This window comes from Pempheris klunzingeri, chromosome 16 (assembly GCF_042242105.1).
Source record: "Pempheris klunzingeri isolate RE-2024b chromosome 16, fPemKlu1.hap1, whole genome shotgun sequence".
Classification (NCBI taxonomy): Eukaryota; Metazoa; Chordata; class Actinopteri; order Acropomatiformes; family Pempheridae; genus Pempheris; species Pempheris klunzingeri.
In genome coordinates, this window is record NC_092027.1 from 8,923,250 (window position 1) to 8,945,269 (window position 22,020).

General features: G+C 42.7%; 3 protein-coding genes across 4 annotated transcripts; all 3 read left to right on the plus strand.

The window, feature by feature from the left end:
- The first annotated feature begins 285 nt into the window (after positions 1-285).
- pbxip1a (pre-B-cell leukemia homeobox interacting protein 1a) lies at positions 286-10,264 on the plus strand. 2 transcript variants are annotated; one of them, XM_070846360.1, is made up of 11 exons: positions 286-408; positions 1,230-1,354; positions 2,195-2,279; positions 2,414-2,481; positions 3,179-3,815; positions 5,223-5,456; positions 5,805-5,828; positions 6,288-6,331; positions 6,497-6,592; positions 6,743-6,923; positions 7,087-10,264. In XM_070846360.1, the coding sequence occupies exons 2-11, from the start codon at positions 1,283-1,285 to the stop codon at positions 8,124-8,126; spliced, it is 2,481 nt and encodes an 826-aa protein (XP_070702461.1). In that variant the 5' UTR covers positions 286-408; positions 1,230-1,282; the 3' UTR covers positions 8,127-10,264. The 2 variants fall into 2 exon arrangements, with proteins under 2 accessions (XP_070702461.1, XP_070702462.1); XM_070846361.1 differs by lacking the exon at positions 5,805-5,828.
- Positions 10,265-11,389: 1,125 nt separating this feature from the next.
- Positions 11,390-12,832, plus strand: s100a11 (S100 calcium binding protein A11). The gene is made up of 3 exons (XM_070847013.1): positions 11,390-11,436; positions 11,553-11,699; positions 12,491-12,832. Exons 2-3 carry the CDS (start codon positions 11,571-11,573, stop codon positions 12,623-12,625), a joined length of 264 nt encoding a protein of 87 aa, XP_070703114.1. The 5' UTR covers positions 11,390-11,436; positions 11,553-11,570; the 3' UTR covers positions 12,626-12,832.
- Positions 12,833-14,313: 1,481 nt separating this feature from the next.
- s100u (S100 calcium binding protein U) lies at positions 14,314-21,695 on the plus strand. Its single transcript, XM_070847021.1, has 3 exons — positions 14,314-14,486; positions 17,176-17,306; positions 17,600-21,695. Exons 2-3 carry the CDS (start codon positions 17,187-17,189, stop codon positions 18,146-18,148), a joined length of 669 nt encoding a protein of 222 aa, XP_070703122.1. The 5' UTR covers positions 14,314-14,486; positions 17,176-17,186; the 3' UTR covers positions 18,149-21,695.
- The last annotated feature ends 325 nt before the right edge of the window (positions 21,696-22,020 follow it).

Genomic DNA, 22,020 nt, shown 5'->3' on the forward strand with positions numbered 1-22,020 from the left:
GCTGGTCCAGGTCGCCTCTCCCTTCTGTATATATATATACCGTATGTGTGTGCACGCATGCATCTTGAAGGCTAAGCTCACGCGTGAAGTTGTATTATTAAAGACCAGGGGGGAGGATCTGCCTCCATCACCTGCCACTTTCACCTGCGTGCGTCAATCAAGCTCTGGACGTGCGTCGTTTCCCCTGACACGACACTTTTATCTGATTGGTCCAGCCTCGGTTCGGGGGCGGGAGCTCCGTTGCCTTTGGTGAAATCCTATTGGACGAGAGGCGCATTGGTTGACGTGACGCAGCTTGGAATTCCCAAAGTTCCCAAGTTCACGGGAAGAGAGGATCGTTGTTCATACTGTAAAACAAAAGGTTTTGAAGGAAAAAACAGCGAGCGACTGAGGTGTAAGCAAGCGGGGGTAAATAAACCGTCTTCTTTGTGTTAAATTTGATGGAGTGGAGCAGGTGTTTGAAGCGCTCGCTAACAGTTGGGCCTGAGTGGGAACGCGGAAGAGTGGGAGTGGGAATATTCAGCCTACCATCCTTTGTTTACCTTCATGAGTGAACCTTGAATTTGGTTGCTACAACATCCAAACCCCCTTTTAATTGTGTTTCTCATATGTGCAAAACAGAAGCTTAGCGCACATAGTGTTGTCGACAAGTGAGTATTGAACCTTTGTTTGCTCGTTCGTGGATCATTGAGCTGCTCGTGTCTGGGGTTTGACCATTTTTGGTAATTTGAGTGCCACACAGATTCAGAGGATGGGATGGATGTGAATGAATGATTGGCTGGAAATAGTAGCGGCGATGAATGCAACCAGGAGATTCCCGTTTCTCCTGACTGAGCCCTTTGTTTGACTGCGCAGCAGTATATTATGGATGCCACCACACCGTTACATAACTTGTATCAGCGACAATCTGGTCTTTATCCCATGCGTGTGGTGTTTTAGGCACCAAACTGTAACGTTTTTGCATAATTGTGCCCTCTTAAACTACTACTTACATAATCACCATCAAAATACTGCAGGAAATGAGACCCACTTTGTCATTATATGTGTATCTTCATGTTCATATCAGTGTATACCTATAACTCAGACCATTAGCCCATCTATATTAATACTTACAACCACGCTACAGTCTGATTGTTACATTTCGGTGACTCAGTTAACCTCACGAGGCGTGTAAGTGTGTGCATCAGACATGTTCAATGAAGACACGTTGTATCTGTCGTCGTCTGCAGAATATACAGCTGAATCTGCACCGTGCTGTGCCAAATTGAGCCTGAAGAGGGCGATGTCGGACAACAGCCACAGCACAGGCAGCAGCGGCTCCTCCACCAACAGCTGGACCCTCCTCTCCCCCGAGGTAAGACACAGAACCAGCTCGGGAAACTCTGCTCGAAGCAGGCTCTGTGTGCCTGGATGTAATTTGGAGGAGCGTTATTTTCATTGCTCACGAGTACAATTAAAATATAGCATGTCTGTACCTGAATGCTGGTACAGCTTCCCATAGTTATGAGACTGTAGCAAATTAAAAGTACCAAATGATCCAGTCTTCTGTCTTGGTGTTATTTATGTATGTGTGAGGCACTGACTTGTTTATTCTCCCATAAGCGCTGCTTGTTATTTTTTTTGCTTTGTACCTCAACTCAGTGTGAAAGTATTTGTGCATTACTGTATGTCTGGAGGGGGCATTGAGGGCAAAAACATATATCGTAATAACCAGATTATCTACATACACTTCATTGCCAGTTTATTAGGTACACCTACCCAGAACTAAAGCAGTCTAATACAACAGCCTTGCAGTGAATCCTACTTTAATGAAGGTTATAGGTTTTCATTGCTTTATAACGAGAGATAAACATTTGTTCGCCCCATTTATATCAGTGAGATTCGGCTTAAGATGATTGCTGAGTGTGTGTCACAGTATAAGTGTTGGATTGGATAATTATGTGTCAATATGTATAACAATCAGTATCTACTTTATTGTGAATTAATTCAGCAAAAAAAAGTAAAATCCCACAATTCAGTTACAGTGAAACACAGATGATATACAAGATGATATTGATATGTTTCTCAGCCCAGGCTTGTGTGCGTGTGTACGCCTGCCAGTATTGGGTGTGCTGAAAATGTCAAGGTCAGTGTTACCAGGGAGTGTACTATAGGTGGCAAAGCCTGATCTCCAGGGATCTTCTCCACTCCACAGGAGGCTGCTGTTGAGAATGTTGGGCCAGTGGACGACGGCACCGAGAGTCTGGGTGACGTCCCAAGTCTCTCTGAGGATGTGACAGGTATTGACGAGTCGATATCTGTGGCTACCGGCCAGGGTTGTGACATCAATAGGAGTCAAAGCCAAGAAGGGAGCTTGTAACCCTATGCTTTGGTTTCATATTTTAGTTTTGACATTGTGAAAATGTTATTACAGGAGCTGGTGTGGAGTTCAAACCGAGTGACGTTTCACCAGAAACTGTCCTGTCTGAAGAGGGCCATCAGGTTGGTGTACAATAAACTATGCAATAATCTAATAAAGGAGTAAGTTAGACCAATACATACACACATCCCTCTACAGCGTATTTGCATAGTTATAACCAGCTATTTGTAATGTATTAATGTGTCTAATTTCTTGTTTGGTGTTAAATCTCATGTACTTTCTTACTGCCCACACGCAGACAATGTGACAACAGAACACTCTGCAGATCTATAAAAACAACTTTACAGTAGTACCTCTGAATCAAGAGGCACTTCTCTGTCCACAATTAGCATTTTGCACCCATCTTTAAGAACCCATACAGGCTGAAAAGTTCCATACAAGTTGTAGAGATACACTGAAAGTTGCCACACTAGAGTGTGAGGTTTTTAGCCCCATTAGGTTATCGTCATCTATCTGTTTGTCTATGCTGTATTTGAGTAATGTGTGCAGTATTTGACATACCTGTAAAATATCGGACTGATTATATAGGCACCTCTTATCTTTCACTTATATATGTATATATAGTGTACATTTTGATTATCTTATATTTATGCTTCTCGATTATGCTCCACTATGCCAAGGCATATTCCATGTAATATGAAAAAATTGGGGCAACATAGGTAGTCATTAAATGAAAGAGACAATACAGACTGAAGGTCACAAAAAGTTTCTATAAAGGAGTTCACGGACAACCTGTTTCCCTACTGCCCATATTTCTAGGTCTGTCAAGAGACGTCTCCAGAGTCCAGTGAGGGCCCCGTCCCTTCCAGTCCAACCCGGATGAGTCCTCTTCCATCCAGCTCTCTCGACCCTCCAGACCTCGATCTGGAGAGTCAGCCTCCAGTCATCCACGACATTGTAACCAGCTCCCCCAGTGACAATGAGCATCTCGGAGCTACACCCTTCGTCACCAACATTGATTTGGGGGCTCCACTCGATATTCCTGCTACTGAATTCCTGCCAGCTGAGCCCGAGGAGTGCTGCTCTGCTGACTTCCCCGTCTCTACAGAACAAGTGCTTGATGCCCCCGCTGATATCGGGCCAATTCCTGATAGGCCTGCTGGAGAGAGTCCTGTCCTCACTGTTGAACCTGAGGTTGACATCCCCCTTACAGCCACTGATCCTCTCTCTCATGTTGAGGATGATATCAGCTTTGCTCCGGAGAGTACAGAACCGCCAGTCCAAGTCCCAGAGATCCCTGTGACTGAAAGCCCCATCAGTGAGAGTCCTGCACCGGAGACTGTTGGTTCAGTAGAGGCAGAGGAGGAGGAGGAGGCATTTGTGGAAAAGGATGAGATGGAGCTATCTGAAGCAGTGACCCAGGATGAGAGAGAAGAAGTAGAAGAAGTCGAAGAAGGTATGGAATCAGTCTCCAGGAATATTTATAATGACGCATGCGTGATGCACCAGGCAGTGGAAGTAGAAGTGAACTGAGAGATGGTTTTTAAGCTTTTTTTCTTGTGAAAAAATAGATGCTTTCTACTCTTCACAAACATTCAAAAATCCATCCAATAAAACAATTAGAGGCTGTTTGGTTAACCCATGTCAGAATCAATATTAGAATCAGCTTTATTGCCAAGTAAGTTTTCTCATTACACAGAATTTGGCTTGGTATATTGATGCATAATCAAGAAACACACATAAAAAATAGATTAAAAAAAAGATATTCACAATTCAGACCTTGAGGGGAAAAAAATACCAATACCATTTTAATTGAAAAGCCTGATAAGCAATTAGAGGTGCATGTGAACTCATGTTTAAGAGTCCTCAAGCCAGAATGGTTGGTAACAGTTGTTCTAATAGGTGACACGATACAATCACACTGATTTTTCCTAAATTGCATTCCTTTAACAAGACTTCAAGTCTGTTCCTCCTGTCATCCCCTAGAGACAGACATGTTCATCACACTGTACACAAAATGGCAGTGAAGTGATTTAACAAAATGTAAGAATCTGCACCATATAAGCTCAACCTCAGCTGAAATGATCAGGTCTTAAAGCTCAAATTTTGAGTCGGGTTTCTTCTTGGACATGGACACATTTCAAGGTCCTTATCATATCAGGTAATATTGTACTAGTTAATACTTTAATAGTGCATATTCAAAGTTACAATCTGTCATATATCTATACTCATATACAGTGAAAATCTGGTATCTGTGGTTAACAGCTTTGCCCGGTTGGTAACGCAGCCTTGAGTGGTGTGGTGTTTGGCTCTTTGTAATTAGCACTAGTCGGCAGAAGCAGAAAATGAGAGTCCTCTTGCAGAAGAACTGGTTTACATGTTTCTTATCTGTGTCACACTAGCAGCTGGAAAGTGATTTATCAGTGTGACAGGGAGGTGTACACCCCGCTGAGAAAATGAAGAAACCCCCATGCATGAAATTACTGTTGTTGTAATTTAGCAAGAAAATGTCATCCATTTCCACAAGCAGCGCCTTTTTTCATGAAGTGTTTACAGACAGTGTTTCGCTGTTCTTGTAGTCGCTTAGATATCGGTATTTGTCTGTCTGCCAGTATATAATTATGATTTTAGAAGTAACTCTAGTACTGACACCTACCTAGCCAAAGATGTCAAGACGATTTGTTGAAGTGACTCAGGGACACATTTGAATACATGTGGTTTAGCTTTAGGCTCAGTGTCATCATCTTCCACAGAAATATATTATTAAATGTGACGACTCTCTGCTGTCTTGCCATTTCTTTCTCATGCTCAGGATTTCTTTTTCCGTTTTTTCCTCTTCTCCTCCCTCCTCTCCCTCCCTTAGAGGCATCCGGTACTTTTGATTTGGGCGACACAAGCAGCTTTGATGACGGACTGAGGAGGAGGAATGTCCCCTCGTTTGAGGCACCAAGACCGAGAACATCAGATGAGGAAGATGAGGAAGAGGAAGTGGAGTTCAAGATGGTTGAAAAGAAGGAGGAAAAGCCATGGTTCTCCTTGAACAAATGCATTGTGGGAGCTCTCATTCTGCTCTTCTTAGGGTCCCTCTTCCTGACAGGTGAGGTCGTCTAACACCTACCCTAAGCCTGTTAGCTTGCTTCTGCTTTTCATGGTCAGTACAGCAAGATTAAACCATATTCATGCTAATAATTTCCAAATAAAGACGCGTATGTTAGAAATATCTCAGGATGAAAGTCTGGGCTTCTTCCACATGATTGGACTCTGTGCACCTGTAACATCAGAGATTTGAGAGTGATGTTTATTGAAAATATTGTCAAAAAAATTAAACATTTGCGTCTGTGACAATAATTTACAAATTGCATCAGAGCATTTATATGCAGTTGTCAGCAATAGACAGATTTATTTTTTTTTAGATCTTGATGACTAAGCTGTACTATGTCAACAGGTTTCCTCTCTGACCTGGATAATGGTAGGTCCAGTGCTAAAGATAAGACAGCAGTGCAAGCTTCTGCGCTAGCCGGCTAAAGCTCAATAGCTTGTCCAAGTACTTATCTGACCTGACATTTCATGCAGTGGCTGCAGAAAATGGCAAATAACACGCAATATGAATTGTATGATAACACTCTATCACTGTTTGGAAGAACCCACTGGATGCTGAGGGCATTTAAGTTGAAGGGAAACTCACATATTGCTCGCAATTTGCTTGGTTAAGCAACATATACCATACTTTTTAATGGATTTAAAGAACTCTGCCTAAATAGTTTCTGTGTTATCTACAGGTAGTGTCTGCGCTCACAGAATGCGCTTCAGAACAAAAACATCTCATGCAGTTGTAAGACAGCTTGGTACCTGTGTGTCAATAAAAGTGTCTGCAAGTGTCTTGTCTGTAAGACGAGCGTGAAAGACGTGCTGTTGTCTTGTCCGACAGGTGACTTTGACGCGTCTGAACTGGGTGACGGAGAACAAAGCCAGGTCTGTTCCTGCCCTCCCTTGCTTCACTTACTCAATCGCAGTGTTATAAGTTGTCCAATGTGGGTTTATACAGAAGTATTTAAAGAAAACTTAGAAGATAAATTCCAAAGATGTGATCATTTAAAACTATGTGTTTTATTCATTTGCCAACCATTTTCAATCCAGGACTGGCTTAGCAGTGATCCACAGGATATGAAAGAGCTATTGGATAAACTGACACAGGAAAACCAACAAATCGCTCAGCTAGAGGCTCAACTACAGGTCAGTATGCCAGTTATATTGATGCTAATGATGTTGTAATGCACTGCACTATACAGGCAGCATGTCTTCAGAAACATTTGTGCAGCACCTTGGTGTGACTGTGGTCACTTGTCTGCATTGTTAACATTGCTGTTTTTCTTTATTCCATAGTCTCAGAAAGAAGAACTCGACTCTGCTCTGAAGGCAGTAGCAGCAAGTGGTGATGAAACGGGTAAAGCAGATCTGGAAAAAGAAAACACAAAGTTGAAGGAGGAGCTGTCATCTCTGCCTGAGCTGAAGAAAGAGCTGGAGAGTCTGAGGACCAGGGTGACCGAACTCAACCAGCTCACAGGTACCAAGTGGCAAACATGAAGCGACTCATTTAATATTGAGTGAAACCTGCACTGCTGCATGTTGATTTCAGTTAATATTTATTGAAATGATGCATATAGTAGAATTGACCTTTCTGGTGTAATTATTTAACATCATAACTTGATATCTCGTATCATTCACAGCTGATCAGGAAAAGTCTCCGGCTACCTTAAGCTCAACCCCTCAGCCTGGTAACAAAGACGCTCAGAGTAACCAGAAAGCAGCTGGACCTGAGAGGAAGACGGGCACAAATGAAGGAGGAAGGCTGAAGGAAGAACTCCAGAGGCAGAAGGTTCTCTTGGAGGAGAGCGGGAAGAGACTGGAAGGAATGAAAAAAGATGGAGGCGACAGGAAAAGAGTGAGGGATAGTTTGGAGGAGATCCAGAAGAAGCTTTCTGAACAGGTTGAGAAGTGGGGTAAGAAGAAGCCACAGGAGTCCAAATGGAAAGCGAACAAAGGCAAAACCAATGAGCGGGAACACTGGAAGAAAGACGAAAAGAAGGAAAGGAGAGGAGAGAAAGATTGGAAGCACAGCAAAGAGGGAGGATGGAGGGACAAAGAAGAGAAGAAGGAGAAGGAGTGGAAGTCCCAGAAGCAGAATTCTCACAAAGAGGCATGGAGGAAACACCAGGATGAGTGGGAGAGGAAGAAGGTGGAGCGCCGAATGGACAGAGAGGAGAGGAGAAGGGAGAAACCGTGGCACAGCCGGCCTGGTAAGGACTCCCACAGCCATCACCAGCACCAGCATCACCAGCACCAGCCCCGGCAGCCTCATCAGCACAACCAAAACAACTTCTGGAGAGACCAGGAGCAGAAGCTCAGACGCAACGTGCGCCCCCAGCTGGGCTGCAGCTCTCTGGAGGACTGCGCCAGCAAGGAGGGGCTCTACCCGGTGGAGCTGCCCGAGTTTGAGGAGCTGCTGGAGGGCTACCTGAGCAAGCTTGAGGGGTCATCCTCTGAGAGCAAGGACAAGATCAGGAAGCTGACCGCAGAGTTCTTTGAGGACGGCGTGTTTATCCACGACAGGGTTCTTTTCAGTGACTTCGCCGAGGACGTAGCGGACATTCTGGAGGACATGGTGGACGTTTTGGAGGACAGCGGGCAGAAGGACGACGACTCCCTGGAGGAGGAGATGGAGGAGTTTGAACGAGAAGCCCTGTGGAAGTTTGCCGCCACAGCTTAAATAGACAAAGAGGGGAGAAGGAGTGAAATACAGCGCTAAGACACAGCAAAAGTGGTGGTTTTATAGGACATTTCTTGCCTACATTCTCCTCTTCAGAGCTGTAATTGTAGTAGCTTCTGGTACAGAGTGGTTGTGCCTCTCATAAACGTGTCCCCCCCGAGTCTTTAATTATAAGCTAGACTTGTACTCGTCATTTTGGACTTAGTTGTTGTTACCTACCTCTGTCAGGTCATGCCTCCTTACGCAAAATCCTTCAGTAATGTGTTGTGTGGAATTTCCTCTGCTGTAGTGTTTTCTCAATACATAGTGCATGTCGCAGTTCATAATGTAAATTCAAACTGATAATATTCAGATCACATAAAAAGTGGACTTTAAGGAGATGGTATTGGCAAATAATTCTGTTGAGCAGCAGTGCAATGGTTAAAAATACTCATACAGTCCACATAGTATTAGATAAGTCCTCAATTACAGAAGTATGGGTTCGATTGACTGTGAAATACCTTTCTGTCATTTAACGTTCCGCCTCCTGTGTGAAAACAGCCTGCCGCTAATCCAAGCAGGTTAAAACACATGCTGAGAAATTTTTTTTTTTTCCAGATATCATTTGCCTCATGTCGGGGTAACTGTCCAATCCCAGAGGATGAGATCCGGTTCTTTCACTGATGAGAATCAGATCAGGTCAGACCAGTTTTGTGTCAGCAGCTCTTTGGTAGATTTGGGCAAACACCCACAGTGCTGTTTGAGAGCCCCGAGCGTTTGGTTTTTAGATTTTATAGACCTTTCATTCTCTGGCTCACAACTGTCGGTTGACGGCAGATGTGCGTAACAACCGTGTGTTGTGCTGCAATAGGACAAAGTGATAGCTATGGCTGGATTTATTACTGCTAAACCACTTTAGCACTTTTCTCTAGCATTCACAATTACAGCAAAGTTTCTCACTTTTCACTTTTGTGTTTTGAATGAGTGTTAGTTCTCTTCAGTAGTTTTTGTAATGTAGGCATGGGGAACACGTGATCTACAATATACTGGGCATCCCAGGGCATTGAGAGCAAAAAGTTTAGTGATCTCTAATAATCCCCAAAGTGTTTCATTTAATGGATGTGTTATTTCTCCATAAATGAGACAGGCAACCAAACCAGTATTTTTCTTTTTTTCCTCTTGTTTTGTCAGCAGGTTGATGTTAAACCGACGTGCACACAAGTTTAGTTCAAGTAGTTTTGTTTTGTTCAAGCAATATTAGGAAACTGCTGCATTTTATTTTTCAGATTATAAATTAAAGGAGCAGGCAAAAGGTATAAAAAAAAAAAAAATTAAAAAAAGTCCATTATGTAATGCAGAAATGCTTTAAAGCGTTGGGTTCTTCTTTGAGATGAAATAGTTTGTTTTTTTTGTTTTAGTGTTTGATTCTAGTCATGTTTGATCATGAAGTTTTTCCTCTATAGGTGAATCTGAAGTTAAAATCGACAGATGGTGATTGAAGCTTTGAAGTGTTTCATGTTTATTTATTCTGTCAATACACTGCAACTCGTATGTTTCATTATTTTAATGAGAAGAACCACAGACAGTGTCCTAGGCCATACTCGTTGAATGTGAAAATGGTGAAGTGCTCCGTTATTTTGCGTTTGAGAATTTTTGTTTGCCAGCTACTGCTTATGTGCCTTCATCTTTAAAGATATGTTAGATCGGACATGAGGTCTTAGATTTCATTTGCTTCCGCAAGATTAAGAAGGAACCAAGTTTACACTACTTGTAGTTTTACTGCTGCTTGAAGAGCAGAGAATGAATGTCAGTGGGTTTACACGTGAAATGTTGAACTGATTATTTTGTTAAAGGTTCGTTGCTGTTTGTGCAGATAAACTTTTTATTTTTGAACGTTTTTAGACCAAAGGGATTGGAAGAAAGCTTAATTTCAGCAGATGAATCCTTTAATGAAACACAGTAGAAAAGTATTTTTGTGTTGGTGGAACAACAGTAGGGCTCTGTGCTTACTGATCATGTAGGAACTGGCTCAGATGTGCATGTGATTGATCCCCGGACAAACGTATTGATACATTTGGATGATATTTAATTTTTCCATCATCAGTTATGTCCTCTTTTAGGAAGTCAATGTTAAGTTCAATAAATTTTTCACCATTAAATATGTAGAGTTTGTCTTTATTTGAACACTTCAGATATCACAGAACACACGCCCTGCTTCACTGTTGAGTGTCAGGATGGTTTGCATCACTGTAACTATTTCAGTACTGACAAGAGCAAAGAAACCGAACCGTGTGTGACTTACAGTATCTGACTGACGCTGTTGAGGGAAGGTGAACCGTTGGCACGCCAGGCATCTATTATCACAGCTATGATGCCAAACTAAAATATTTACATCCAGATTAAATAGTCAGAGCAGGAGCTCATGCGTTCACAGGCACGAACTCCCTTTTAACTTGTCCTGATACATGAACCAACCAGTGTGGCAGCCAGTCACTGACCTGATATGCTGATGAACAAGAATTTAAGCAATGAGTGAAGAGTCACTTCGAAACTACAGAGATGGCGTGCCATTCTTTGAATTCTACAAACAAGTCACCACGCAAGCATGTCTGTCTGCTTTTGTTCTTTTTTTTTTTCTACATGAAATCAACTGGATCAGCAACTACAAAAAGAAAATCCATGACGATCTTGAGAAAAGAGATGAGAAAAGGGTAAAAGACTCCAATCATCATCTTTAAAATCCCATGAAGTGAAAGTTACCATTTCTTTTATCAATCTCTGTAGATATTCTACACACATTCCCTCATATTGAAAACATGTGCACATAAGAGGGCGTGTGTTGCTTGAATGCCGTATTATTTGAGTCATGTTTTTGTATATACCAATTACTGCTTGGACAGGCATGATTCAGTCACTTGATTAGAGTGGCCTGACAAAAATGCCGTCAGTAAATCCCTTGCTCTGTTTGCAGAGCAAGGGATTTGTGTTTTGTGCTACCATCAGTACAAATTTGCCCTTTGTAGGACAGAATGGCACTTCTTCTGTCTTGTGTATGTGTTTATGTAGCTGTGTGTGTCTGTGTGTGTGTGTGTGTGTGTGTGTGTGCGCGCATGTGTGCAGTTTTTGTGATGTGTGTTCGTAGCATTCTGGAAATCAGGCAGAGATAAGGTCAGCCTGCTGAATGGGGGAGAAGAGGGCAAGTTAAACGTTTTCCGCTGATGTGTGCATCAGTGAACGGAGATGAAGCATATATATTAAGAGCGCTGATGGTCAGAGGGGGCACAGTTCTTGGTACCTGCTCTAACACACCACACAACATCTCAACACAAAGGTGAGACCGCAGCCACCTTTTTTCACTGCAAATCTATACTTGAATGATGTTGTTGCACGGAAGGAGTTTGCAGCTTTTTTCTGAAGCTTTTGTTTCTTTATCCATTTACCATCCAGGTCTCAGCACAAACCATCATGGAAGATGCCATCTGCACCCTCGTCACCCAGTTCAAGAAGTACGCTGGGAAAGACGGGTCCTCCAGCACCCTGAGCAAAGATGAATTCCAAAACCTGGTGATCTCTCAGCTACCGAACTATGTCAAGGTAAATCTCAGAAGTTGGCCACTTTTCCTGCTGTTGACTGTGCATTCTGTGCGCCTATAGACAGGCATTAAGGAAAACTGTGGTGGTCTATTATGAAACATTAAGGTGTGCGAAGCCTCTTGAAATGTCACAGTACTGTTATTCACCGTTATTTACTGTGGCTTTTACATATAACTGCTCATTAAAACAAATGACTTTCTCTAAATTCAGATTGATGTTTTGTCTTCAGTAATTATGTTTACTTTCAAACAGGTTTCATAATTATCTTAATTATATTCTTTTTATATTCCAGTTTAGAGCCACATTTTTATGCTGTGTGTTTTCTTTGTTAATCTGCCAATTATTTTTCCCATTACTCAATTTATGCATACTAATGCATATCAAGTGTAATTTCCCAGCGTAAATTAGCAAAATGATGCTTTAAAATGACTTAATTTGTCTGGGAGAAAATGCATTAAACTTACAGTTTCTTCTTTGATCAGCTATAACCTCTAAATAATCATGTTTGACAAATAAGTCAGACGCTGTATATCTGCATACAAAATATATCAAGTTTTACAACATATATTGATATGATGCTTGTTGTATAATGGCAAATGTGTGTCTTAGAGTTTGATTAAATATGTGCTTTTGGGTGGTTTTATCATCTGGAAACAAAGGAATTTGTACCTCAGTTATATTTATTACTACACCCAACCATTAGGTGGCAGGACAGCCCTGCAGAGTGCCTGATACTGTCGTTTAAAGTGATCTTGTCATGATCAGGGTTTCCTCTCTGTGATCACCCACAGAATGCCAGCGATCCTGGGGCGATCGAGCAGCTCATGGGCTCGCTGGATGAAAACAACGACGGAGAGCTGACTTTCTCCGAGTTCTGGCAGCTGATAGGAAAACTGGCGAGCAAACAGGGAGGCTTCAGTCAGTAGCGGTCCCCTTCATCTGTCAGTTGTGGCTTTGAGCAGATTGTGCAACACCAGTCAACTCAATTTGAGCTGTCCAACCGTGAACTCAAAGGCACTGGGATTCTTTTATCACTCCACCAGTGCCACATGTGTAACTCTTTAGTTAACCATTTGTTGAATGCAGGGAACTTTGAATTAAAGGCTTCATTGTATTGAACTCATGGCCACCAACACTTTGTCTCCTGTCATTCATTTATCACATTATATGATGTCCAGCCGCCCACAATCAAGTGGGGGTGTATTACAGCCTTGATTGTAATCCTATGCGTGTTACTGCTGCCACAACTACAACATCCAGACCATATCTTGTTCCATAGAGCTTCATAATGCCTGTACAAAGCTGCCTGCCCAGGCGTTAAGTAGCAGTGAGGCAAAACCATAGCCAGGTCTTCACTGTCTGTCAATGAGGCCTCAGCAGACTGTGTAATTGGGATCAAATGCATCCCATTATGTTTGGGAGGACTTACTGTTTCTGCAAGGTTTTGGAGCTTTGTAGTTTAATTACATTGTGCATGTTGAGCTGGTAATTCTTGGTGTAACGGTCATTTTGTGTTAATTCTGATGTCTAGACAGAGTTATGCGTGCTGGCTTGCTCTCCAGCTGTTTTATAGACTACATCGACCTGTTTTAATCCCCTAAAAAAAGAGTAGGTGCTGCTAACTGATGTTGACAACGCGGATCTGTCAGCAGATAAGAAAATGTGACCTTTGTATCCAAATTACACATGCTAAGGTGCCAGTGCGGGAGGGAGGGATGACGGGCAAATGAGTCAGCAGCAGCAAAGTGAGAGACAAAAAAGAGCTGGGAACCCGGCTGGTGTAAACTGTGTGTACATCCTCTGTGGGGGGGAAGTGTCCTTAGTTGGCAGCCAGGACCTTTCCCAGATAACCTCAGTGTGGAGGCCTGTATCTCACTTCAAGTTGTGAGATTTAATCTGTGGAGGGAATTTTGTTTAGAAAAACACAAAGACTTGAAAGCCCTTTCATGAATCTGCAAAGACTGCTTTATACCTCTTGCACCACTTTTGCCACCCACCCTGTCTTTTCTGTTGCATTTTCACTGAATATTCGTTCACTCTCCAGTTTCCAAAGTGTCATTTGGGAATTGATTGGCCTTCAATCACAGCCAAATCTGAGTTTCTACTGCCTTTTGTAGGTGAAAACTATGCTTTTGTTGGCACCAAACACGAGTATTTTGAATTTATGTCCCTTTGAAACATCTGTGCGTTGTTCCAGGACATACAGATGTGTAACACACACACATCCTCCCTAAAATGGATTATAAATGTCTGGATTATAGTTATACTTTCAGTTTCTAAGTTAGAGTGTTTTTCTGTGTACATTTAATAAGTGAAATTCCTTAGAAGGCGACTGAGCCCTGGGCAGATGAAGTAATCCCACCCGCCCTGTCTCCTCGTCCCTGCAGATGAAGCCGCTCCAAGCCACAAGCCTGGATAGTTGGCGTGAAAGTGTGCAAATCACACATGACGTGAAACAGCTGGCCCAAGAGCCAAAGATAATTCCAATAAAAACCAAGTATAAGTGTTTTGATACACTTTCACTCCCTTTTCCTGAGAGTTAGAGCCGCGCTCTTCCACATTCCCAATTCTCCCTCTCACTCTTCCAGGTACACGCCCTTTGACTTGTCAGGGGGAAAAGTTTTAAGGAAAGAAAAAAAAAAAAACCTAAATCACGGAAGAGATTCTGCTGTCCTACTAGTTTGGCAAGTTCTCCAGGCTCAAAGCAGCGTAGAAAGGCGGAGAAGAGGGCAGAAATTCAAATTTGCGCACATTTATACACTTCTCTTGTCCCGCAGACGGTATACGGTGAGTTGAATGCGTCTTTCTGAATTCTCTCAAGTTTTCCTCTGCGTATTAGCATTGTGTTTGTTCATCGTTTTTGCCACGTTTCGATATACTCCTGCAAGAGCCATCCCATGAAACTTGGCCGCGGTCTGACTGCAGGACGGTTTCAATGACTCCAGCCCTCAGAAGTTTTCAGGCTCACGTTGCACTTTTACAAAAGAGGAAAGGATAATAGTTGGGAGCTATTTTTGCTTTATTTACGTTTACTTCTTCGGCTTTATTGACCGTGTTTGATTACCATATGTCCGCTCACTCTGTTTCCCTCGGAAAGATATTTGATATTTTCATGTAGATCAGTTGTCAAGTTGCCGATCAGCTGCAAACAGCCTATCAAAAATTGAAGTGACTTCAGGTGACTGAGTTTTGAGCCTAAACATGTTATAGCCAGTGGGCGTCCGGGTCGCGCGTCAAAGCGCAATTTTGCGCACGATATGCTTTTTTATAGAGGCCCGCGAGAGTGACAGCACGGTTTGCTGAGTGGATATCCGTGGGGCTGCGTGGTTTATGACAACTTCTTTCAGGGGTGTTTATCAATATTTTGGTGATAGTGATGATGAGTCCTGGCAAAGCTGCTGCTTGTTGATAGTGTTGCGCACACGTCTCCACCTTCAGCTGTCTGTATTTTCAAACCTATCTGAGGAAATGGATGAAGGACAGCCACTGTATGTCGGCTCACCGCAATTTACAGCCACAACCTAACTTGTTCCTCTGTTAATATTTTATGCCACACGAGCGGTAGTATTGTCATTACTCTGCGCACATACCGTATCACATTCGCCCATTTGGAAACGCAACACTCAATCTCCTTTGGGCTCTGGAGGGAAACGGGAAACCTCTAGTTGTAGGCCTGTTCATTTAATTATTTGCGCAGTTGTTTTTTGGCCTTTTAAGACAAATACCGGGGATTAGTTTGTCTCCTGAGTGGGACAAGCCGAGGCTTTGACGTGGGACAGGTGATGCAAGGCTGGGGTTCATTTATCGAAATGAGGGCACGTGTTGGGAGTCTGTCCAAGCAGGCAATACCACCTTAAGATAGGTCAGTGTGTGAATAATGAATGTGAGAATGGACAGAAATGCAAATCCAAGAATAGAAGAGATGTCTTTGCTGGGTATTTTGGGACAGAACGCACCGAGGGCTGTTCAGGCCCTTGTGTACTCAGGCTGCGGAGGGTGTGTCACCTTGCAGGAAGAAGTCAGCTAAAGTTCCTAAAAAACACGGGCTGTGTCTATAATATGACACGAGAATGACAAAAGTTCATCCAGGGATGGAAATTTAAACAATAATGATAATTAAAATGATCCTGATTTTTGAATCCGTGCTCATAACATTATTACTATTGTTGCTAGATACTATATGAAAAACTTGTGGTTGTATTGTTCTTATGTGGTGGCAGAATGGGTCAGAGCAAAATGACAGTTAGAGCTAAGCACAGTGGGCCAAAACCTGAAAAGGGTCAACTGAAATCTTAGGTTTTAATGGTCCAGTGTCAGAGCTCTCTGCTTCTCATGGTATATACTTAGACTGACAGGCTCATGCCCTAATTGGCTCTATATTGTGGTGACAGCTGCAGAGTAACTGCTTGGCTTGGAAGGTGCTTGACTGTGACATGCACTTCAGTAATTGAGATATTAGCTTGCTGTCAATAAATGACCACTCAGCTGACACGAGCAAGATGGCATCCTGCAGAGACGACGAGCCTGCAGTGTGTTTTCTTACCAGTAGAAACTGTTGTTTGCTCTGCAGCATTTGAATACTGAGGCTGACAGACGAGTACAGTCGCCTTGAACACATCCTCTCACCGCTTTGGGGCAAACTAGCTCGGAGTTGGCCTGTAAATTCCTGTCTAAGTGATCTCCGCAGACAGCAATGAATGGAATTTCTGCAAAGATGTGTCACCTACTGGCATGTTTTACACTTTGAGCAACTATGCATCCGTTGAGGTCTCAATTTGCGATTGTGTCTCTCTCACAGTCCCGTAACGTCTGGGTAGACTTTTAGATATTTGTGAATGTTTTAAAATCAAGTCCCATTGTTAAATATGTTTGTAGTGGAGTAGAGAGGTGTAGCAAAGGGAAAATGTGAGCGAGACAATGGAAGGCAAAGGAAAAGATAGTAGCACTGAGAGAGAGAGGCAGGTACAGCTGGTGTGAGAGACATAAAGACAGAAAGAGAGAGAGAGAGAAAGAGAGAGAGAGAGAGAGGAGCAGACAGGGACTAGGTAATCCCTTAGGTAATCTGAAGCCCAGTCCCCTTGGTAGCTTCAGTAGATCAGATGACCTATCAAAGATCAGAACTTCCATTGTGCATCACAGCTTGTCTCTCAATCAGACTCCCTCTCACCCTCTCCACTTATCTCACGTCACTATCCCTCCCTCATTGCGCCTCTAGACTCACCACCTGTAACGAAAGGCCTCGCAGGGACATGAGTAGATCCTCTGTTTCATTTTCCACTGGATGTGCCTATCACTTGAATGTGTTTTGAATCAGACCATCCTGGAACTTCCTCCCTTGTACCGCACGCAACAAGCTCAATAACTTCTGCTAATGTGTTTGTGATGTGCTTCTGCTGTGAATATGTTTGTGACTCTATCTATCTATCTATCTATCTATCTATGTAACACCACTGTCTTGGCCTCTTCCTTTTCCCAGAGAGAGGAGTCATGGAGGCTGCCATTCAGACCATGGTGAAGGTCTTCCTGAAGTCGACCAAGGGAAAAGAGAGTCTAGGACAGAAAGAATTCCAGGGCCTTGTCAAGAGCCAGCTCTCCAACATCCTTTCGGTTAGGAAATTTCCATTGAACCTCTGTAAAATGTTACCAACACTTGCACAATGCAGCCAGTCTTAACCTGTCCAGATTTTTAACACGAGTATTGTGACCAAATGGTGGTGTAATAGACAGTGGGTGAATTGGGAAAGTGATCCAATATGATAGAATGACATTCATCAGCATGATAATGTAAATAGAGCCATTGATAGAGGGTCATTTACTGATTGTGCATAGTGATTTTGTCCGGGTAGAGTTACTCATCATCGTGCTTGATTATCTCATGGATGTGTGTGCCTACTACCCAGGACACAGATAGCAAGGAGGCGATCAAAAACATGGGCCAAGGACTGGATGCCGACCACGACGGCAAGGTTGGTTTTGAGGAGTACATGAAGCTGGTCGGCTACCTGGCGGTCTCACTCAGCGAGCAGCGTACCGTCGCCACAGAGGAGCCTGCCCAAAATGCTGCATCCGGACAGGTGGCAGAAAGCGTCCCAGACAAAGAGGAGGAGAAGCCAGAAGCAAACGCAGAGGTAAAAGAGGAAGCAAAGCCAGAGGCGAATGAAACGGCAAAGGCAGAGCCAGCTACCGAAGCCAAGGTAGACGCAAATGCAGACGCAACGGTACAAGTAAAAGTAGAAGTAAAGGCAGAGGGGGAGACGGAGCCCGTGGCAGTGGAGGAGGTGGAGATCCCAGCAGCGACGGCGGTGGCGGCAGTAGTAGAGGCAGTGGAAGAGGTCGTGAAAGAAGAAGGGAAGGCGGAGGAAACAGAAAAGGTGGAGGAGCCTGCAGAGAAGCTGCCTGCAGCTGCGGATGAAGAAGCGGAGAAGAAGACAGAGGAGGCGACCTCATAGGGGACAATCCATTCCTTCACATAAAAATCATACTACACGCTTACATTAGACACCACAAAATACAAAGCATTAATGCCAAAATGAGTTGGTAAGCCACTAAAAAATGTCCATAATATCTAAACACTACAAACCCAGTTCTGGAGAAACCCCTTTCCTTATATATGATAAATAATACATGTACATGATAGTAGAATTAATGCTATACTAGTTACCACTATGTTCATATGTACAGCATGTGCATCCCACTATATAGCACATTTACCTCATTATGATACTACGTACTATGATAGCATGCAGACGTACACTACCATATGCATGCCATATCCCTGTGAAAACTTTACTGCAAAATATGATTTACCTGCAGCAGCACACTGACACACATGGCCAAAGTGTCACTGTTTGTTAACACACCACTGCAGCCAAGATGTTTGTCCTCTCCCCACCTTTGGCTTTATCTGGGTCTCTTCTTCAGCTCTCCTACACTGCTAACTGTACACAGGCCATCTGTAAAACATCAGCAGTACACACCATCCTAAGCACTAATGGCTTAAAGGAGTAGTTTCACATTTTGGGGAATATGCTTAACTAGTTTTATTGCCAGGAGTAAGATGAGACCATTGCTACCAATACTATGTATCCATTCAATGTGAAGCTTCAGCCAGCAGCTAGTTAGCATGGGTTAGCATAAATACTGCAAACAGTGGAGAACCGGTAGCTTGGCTTGGCTACCAACACCGGTTTTTGGACCAAGCCAAGCTAGCTGTTTCCCCATTTCCAGTGGTTATGCTAGAATAAGCTAATTAGCTTTAATGGTATCAATGTTCACATCTAGCAAGAAAGCTAATTAGTGTTTTTCCCAACATTTCCAAGTATTCCCATAGTGATTGCATGAAAAATCTGTCAGTAACACTTGACCCATTTTTTTTACGTTCTCGTCTTTTTACTCACAATGCTATGGAGCTGATTTGACAATAAACAGATTGTTTTGTTAAAGCTTTGCGTTACTTCAGCTCATCTTAATTGTGTACTCCATGCCCCATCACACCCTCTTCTCTCTCTCTCTTTCTAATCTACTCCATGGACTCTCTGTCTCTTTCTTTTTTTTCTGTGATTCCCAGACACGGTCACTTCTTCGGGATCTTTCAGTATATTCTCTTCGCTCGTAGTCAGATGTGAATTAGGAACTGGAAGATCAGGTGTGGCTCTTGGCTAAATAATTGACGTTCAAGAATGGAATCCACACCAAAGGACCCTTACGGTCAAAAGGGAGCCTAAAATAGTCCCGTGGGAGTGGACTGATGACTAGCAGAGCAGATCACAGAGCATGCTCATGCAACCTAATCCACCTGGATTATAGCTGGTAGAGAAGAACAAAATTATAAGCACAAGAGGTCGAGAAACTCATAAAAGGTGTCACTCAGTGGCAGTTCCATCTCAAGTGCTTTACGATACAATGTCTTCTGAACTTTATGGCGTTTAAACCTTCAGGTTGTAATTCTTGATCCATAAAGGTGCTGAATGGTACATAATCTGGAGTGAGTCTGGGTAGCACTGGACTAGAGTGACAGAAATGTGGCCTTTGTTTTGGGGGGGCTCTCTTTAAAATCGCACATTGTTGTCTGTTTTCTGACGGTTTTAGCACCACTTGTTCTGGCTTGCGTGTTTGTTTGTCGGTCACACCCTCATACAGTTTAAAGACCCTGTTTGACCTGCAACTGGATCCTTGCATCCCAGGCATTGGGAAACTACTGGATTAGGCATTCGATGGGTAACACACCCTGGGACACAAACAATTACATGAAAGTAATCCTGGGCTCCAGTGATCCTGCTTTTCAGACAAGGTGGTAGTGTTAGAGGGATCGTTGTCAGATGTTGTGCTTTTTTTTAAAGAAAAAAAAAGAATACTGAGCCATCAATATGAATCTATGTGGTGTGATCTTTTGCAACGGGCTAATACATAAATGATGCATGCTATCAGAAACTAATTTTCTAGTATTACAATTGTATTGCAATTATTGTGGCCAAATATTTAAGTTCGGCATGGCCTTTCTATATTTAAACTTTTTTAATGTAACTCTTTCTTGTTTGGACCACTATGGAGATCACTTGAAAACGAACTTCTTTGTCACATTATATGCAATTTGTTAATTACAATTTAATGATCTGTAAATTGTCTCATCATCAATAATGCAGCCATGAGAAAAAGGCTCATGTTGCAAGCCTGCTATGTTATAGGTCTACCTGGCCAGCCACGTAGTGCTTAGGGCACACACATTTTGGGCATGCTACCAAATGTGCACCTTATGCAGTGTAACAGCACCTGGCAGTTCAAACTGCTCAGCAGCAAAATGGGCAAGACAAATAAACCTGAGTCATGTGGTCACCCTGCCTCACTGCGACACTCCCATTGCAAATACTCTCTCATTTACACTCACTGTGCTCAGCCTTTATACTCATTGTACGCTGTGTTTCCTGCATGCTCTATTACTAACAAACTTATTGGGCATTTTGGGCTATTTAGACTCCATTTGTTATTATTTCTTTTGTTAAAACCTATATTCTTTGTATATCAAAACATTTTCCAATCATGGTACTTCCTGTGACTAAAGGAAACATATCACTCTTTTGCACCATCTACAGCCAGCTCTTTGCTCAACATGTACACATATATATATATATGTGTGTGTGTGTGAGTGTGTGTGTGTGTGTATACTGGCAAGCTGCAGCTTATTTGCTATTCTATTCCTCATAGGCCGGGCGTGTTTTATGCATCTTTGGTTTCTTTGTTTGCTCACAACCAATCACAAAAAGCAATAGTGTGGCGAGAAGAAACTGGATAAAGCAAAATTCACTTTACTGGCACGTTTTAAAATTACTTGACTTGCAATCCCAACAGATTTATAGCAAACAGACCTGGGTTAAACATCATCTGGAAATTGTTTTATCACAGCTAATGCTTCCTTTTAACCTATTTGGAATAGCAGATGGATGGAGTGAACCATGAGTTTTCTTTCAAAGAGGTTGTACTGTCTGCACTGGCAGTTTTGTTACTGTCCCATAGTGTAAACCACACCCAACCTTAAGTCAGTGTAGATTAAAAACATGCTGGAACGAAAAACACAGCAGATTTGCAGCAGGGAGTGTTAGCAGCCAGATTTATATTGCCACACAATAAGTCTCATTTACTCTGTGACAAAGCAGATGAAGATAAAAGCCTGTGTTAAGAATCCGCCCAATCAATAGACTAAGAGTACATGCACGTATATGGATGTGCTTTAAAGGCTCATTGGGTCAAAATGTTTGTGATTATAGGACCATTCCAAGGATATTATGCAGACTTTCATCATTGTTGATGTTTATTTCCTGCCAAGTACTAGAGGGGGTGTGTGTGTGTGTTAAGCAGCTGGACTCATTTCAGTCCACTGTCATGTCCAGTAAACTCCGCTATGCTAATATTTCAACTTCATATGTAATGCTGTATCATTTTTGCTTATTCTATGTAACATGTGTAATGGCTAATATTGAATAAAACTGTGACGATAACATATTTTTACTTGTGGTCCTCTGTGTGCTCAGTTACTTATTTACTGCAAGAGGCCAGTGTTTGTGTATGTGTGTGTGTGTGTGTGTGTGTGTGTGTGTGTGTGTGTGTGTGTGTGTGTGTGTGTGTGTGTGTGTGTGTGTGTGTGTGTGAGAGAGAGAGAGAGATGGAGGGAGGAAGCACCTGTGATGAGAGAGAGAGAGACGGGGGGGGGTTGGGATAGAGAAACAGAAGCAGAGACTATGTAAGTGGGTGAAGGAGATTGGGGGGAGGAGGGGGAGGAGGGAGAGAGGCAGGTGATATTTAAGCCACTGGCAAACTCTCTCCCCAT

Bases quoted from the DNA above. Each gene is read 5' to 3' on its own strand.
- pbxip1a (XM_070846360.1), top strand. From the start codon at position 1,283: ATGTCGGACAACAGCCACAGCACAGGCAGCAGCGGCTCCTCCACCAAC. The intron at 1,355-2,194 runs GTAAGACACAGA...TCCACTCCACAG, and splicing joins GGACCCTCCTCTCCCCCGAG to GAGGCTGCTGTTGAGAATGT. The intron at 6,332-6,496 runs GTCTGTTCCTGC...TTTTCAATCCAG, and splicing joins GTGACGGAGAACAAAGCCAG to GACTGGCTTAGCAGTGATCC.
- s100a11 (XM_070847013.1), top strand. From the start codon at position 11,571: ATGGAAGATGCCATCTGCACCCTCGTCACCCAGTTCAAGAAGTACGCT. The intron at 11,700-12,490 runs GTAAATCTCAGA...GATCACCCACAG, and splicing joins AGCTACCGAACTATGTCAAG to AATGCCAGCGATCCTGGGGC.
- s100u (XM_070847021.1), top strand. From the start codon at position 17,187: ATGGAGGCTGCCATTCAGACCATGGTGAAGGTCTTCCTGAAGTCGACC. The intron at 17,307-17,599 runs GTTAGGAAATTT...CCTACTACCCAG, and splicing joins AGCTCTCCAACATCCTTTCG to GACACAGATAGCAAGGAGGC.